The sequence below is a fragment of the Acanthisitta chloris genome, unplaced genomic scaffold (assembly GCF_000695815.1).
Source record: "Acanthisitta chloris isolate BGI_N310 unplaced genomic scaffold, ASM69581v1 scaffold18913, whole genome shotgun sequence".
NCBI classification, from domain to species: domain Eukaryota; kingdom Metazoa; phylum Chordata; class Aves; order Passeriformes; family Acanthisittidae; genus Acanthisitta; species Acanthisitta chloris.
The window spans coordinates 117,087-120,024 of NW_008663486.1; the positions used below are offsets into that span (position 1 = coordinate 117,087).

General features: G+C 41.6%; 1 protein-coding gene across 1 annotated transcript in view; it reads left to right on the forward strand.

Moving 5' to 3' along the window:
* TRPM1 (transient receptor potential cation channel, subfamily M, member 1) overlaps positions 1-2,340 on the forward strand; it is a gene marked incomplete at its 5' end in the record, with an annotated part of 37,998 nt that extends 35,658 nt beyond the window's left edge. Inside the window, one exon of the mRNA XM_009071020.1 lies at positions 1,065-2,340. Within this exon, the coding sequence (XP_009069268.1) occupies positions 1,065-2,340 (1,276 nt within the window). The remainder of the gene's footprint in view (positions 1-1,064) is intronic.
* Positions 2,341-2,938: the final 598 nt, after the last annotated feature.

The window sequence follows — 2,938 nt, forward strand, 5'->3', positions numbered from 1 at the left end:
GTACTCCACATATATATTCTGTGTATATCTATATCTATCTAGATAGACAGATATATTTTCCTTTTAACATGTCTTATGAAATAGCTCTGTGAGCCACATAATTCTCTGATAGATAAACATCTTTCTCTTGACGGAGGCCCTGAACATCCTGCATTATTATATGTGAAAATTGAGAATTGAGAAGTAAATTAAATCTGCTAGGTGTATTCTAGTAGTTTCTATCACACTATTTATCCATGGCAATTTGTCAAAATCCTAGTTATTGTGGCAGAGAATAAAGCAGGGCTGGTAAGCCTCACTGATTCACTATGGTCTATGGCCACAAAGCAGATTTGCTTATTTCTCATGGCTTCTTGCTCCAGATGCTTCGTCATCTTTTGTGTGTGAGAGCAAAAGAATCTTAATTTAATTTCCACAGTTGATTTACTAGTGTATGATCTCTAAGTCACATTCTATATACATTCCTTTATATACATTTTTCTAGTGTCATCACATCCATTACGATATAAATGATAAGAGCAAATGGGAAAAAATATCCTTTTAATTGAATTAGGCAACAGTTCCACTCCCTTCAGCTGCTACATAATAGAAAGGTGTTTCAAGAGCTGAAGTAATCCAATCAACACCAGCACATGTTCTCACACAGCTACAAAACCTGTTTTACAACATGCCTCGGTGCTATTTTAAGTTACCCTGTGAGCAGGTCATTAGAAAGTATTTTTCATGTAACTGATTGATGCTTCACAGTGTGAGTGAACAACTGAGTTTGCAGTGTGTGACACACTCAGAAGTGTTAATAGGAGGGTCTCCCTAAGGGCTACAACTTGAGTACTCTCCTGGCATGTAGGTAAGGGCAAAGTTCAAAGAGTCCCCTCACATGGTGTATGGAAAGCCTAGATAAGAACAAAATGCACATGCTTTTGATGCTACACACAGGAAAAAGAAGGCAATGATAGATACCACAAAATTCTGCCTTAGGAAGAAATCAGTAGCTGGGTGCCTAAAATGGGTTACTGCACCATTCTACAGATTCTGTCCTATGCTTCCTCTTTTATACCCAACAGAGTTGAAAATATGTCCATGCGGCTGGAAGAAGTGAATGAAAGAGAACATTTTATGAAAGCTTCTCTCCAGACAGTTGACCTTAGACTGTCTCAGCTGGAAGAACTCTCCGGGCGGATGGTGAATGCTCTGGAGAAGTTGGCAGGCATCGACAAATCCGAGCTGACGTACCCGCGGTCACGCGCTTCCTCCGAGTGTGATGCTGCTTATCTCCTGAGGCAAAGCAGTGTTAACAGCTCTGATGGCTACAGCATGTACAAATACCATGTCAGTGGCGATGAGTTAACGTATGATGACAGCACCACTCCTATGTCACCATCCATGGGACTGCACAGAAAAGCCCATTCTGTTGGGAGCAAGGAAGATGCAGTAGACCCAAGGATGCTGACTCCGGAGCACCACACCGGTCTCCATCATACCTCTGGTGCTAATGCTGTCACCACAGCAGAGCACAGCAAATCTACATCAGAAATTGCACAGAATGGTTCCAGATCCCGCTCTGGTACAGGTGGTTTAGGGGATGGAAAGCGAGGGATTTCCAGTAGCGATGGAATGGTTCCTCAGAGCACAAACCAGATGGATGCTGTTACAAACAGTCGGTCAGTACCAAGATCAGATTTTCAGAACACTCAGTTAAAAGTAGAACGTACCAAATTAGAAGCAACCATCTCTTATCCCTTGGACAAATCTGAAGCCATGCGCTATTTTCCTCCTGAAACTTTCAGTGCTTGTCAAACCACTATGATGAAGTCCAGGAGCTTTATATTTGCACAAGGTGGGAAGCTGGTTGGAGGGGTTAACAACTGGACCACAGAGTATAGGACCATTATGGATCAGGTGTGCCCTTCTACAATTGAACAGTGGGCCACAGAGTGGAAATACGACGTTGAGCAGCAACTTTCTGACGAACCTCCTCCGGAATACCCAGGTATTATCTCTGAAGCAGAAAGGCAAGCAGAGGAAAAACAGTTACAGACAGACACAGATGATGATAATGTTGGTGAAGCAGGTATGAGTGCCTCTTACACCTCTATGCCTGCCACTGCCAAGGCTGAGAAGGAGAATTTACTATCAGTAAAGCCAGAAAGGACTCCTGGGTTCCCATCAGTGCGCTCAAAGAGTTTGCACAGCCATTCTCGGAAAGCCAAGTCTGTAAAGGACAAATTAAATAGACCAGGACATGCCAGCAGTGTAACTAACTTGGTGGTAGCGTTTGGCAGTGCAACAGAAGAACAGAAAGCTAGGCAAGAAAATGCATCCACAGAAACTGAATGTTAAAGTGGCTTATGGCCCCTGTTTCCCCGACAGTCAAGAAAGCGACACGGCTAATGGAACAACTTAGGGATTTTAAAATTAATTTCTACAGAAGAATTTTGGATATACTTGTTTCTTTTCCTTTAAATTTAATAGATACATGTTCTGTTCTTAAATAAATGCTCACTGGGTTGAGTGAAAGGGAGATGTTCTCTCAGGGGCAGATAAAAAGTAGCTACAGTCCACAGATGCCGACAATACAGATCTTTCTTTGTTCCATTTCAACCTCCCTCATAAGATCATTTACTGAGAAACTCTTTAGAAACCCTGAGAGGAAGGGCAATATCACAATGTAATGATTGAGAAAATGCTTTTTCATTTTTTGTTTTTTTATCAGAAGACTTCTTAAACTGAACAAATTTTTAACCAGCCTTAGTTCTTATCCTTACTTACGCAGCTGGTTTCTTTGTGGCCATGGTGCTTTTCAGATCAAAACAAAATTGTTGGAGGCAAGGAAAAATTATGCAGTTCCCTCTTTCATTTCAGATTTCATGCATGCTGCTTAGCTTCTCTTTCAGAAAGGCACAACATAGCAATTTTCATCCACTAAAATAGGTCAGAG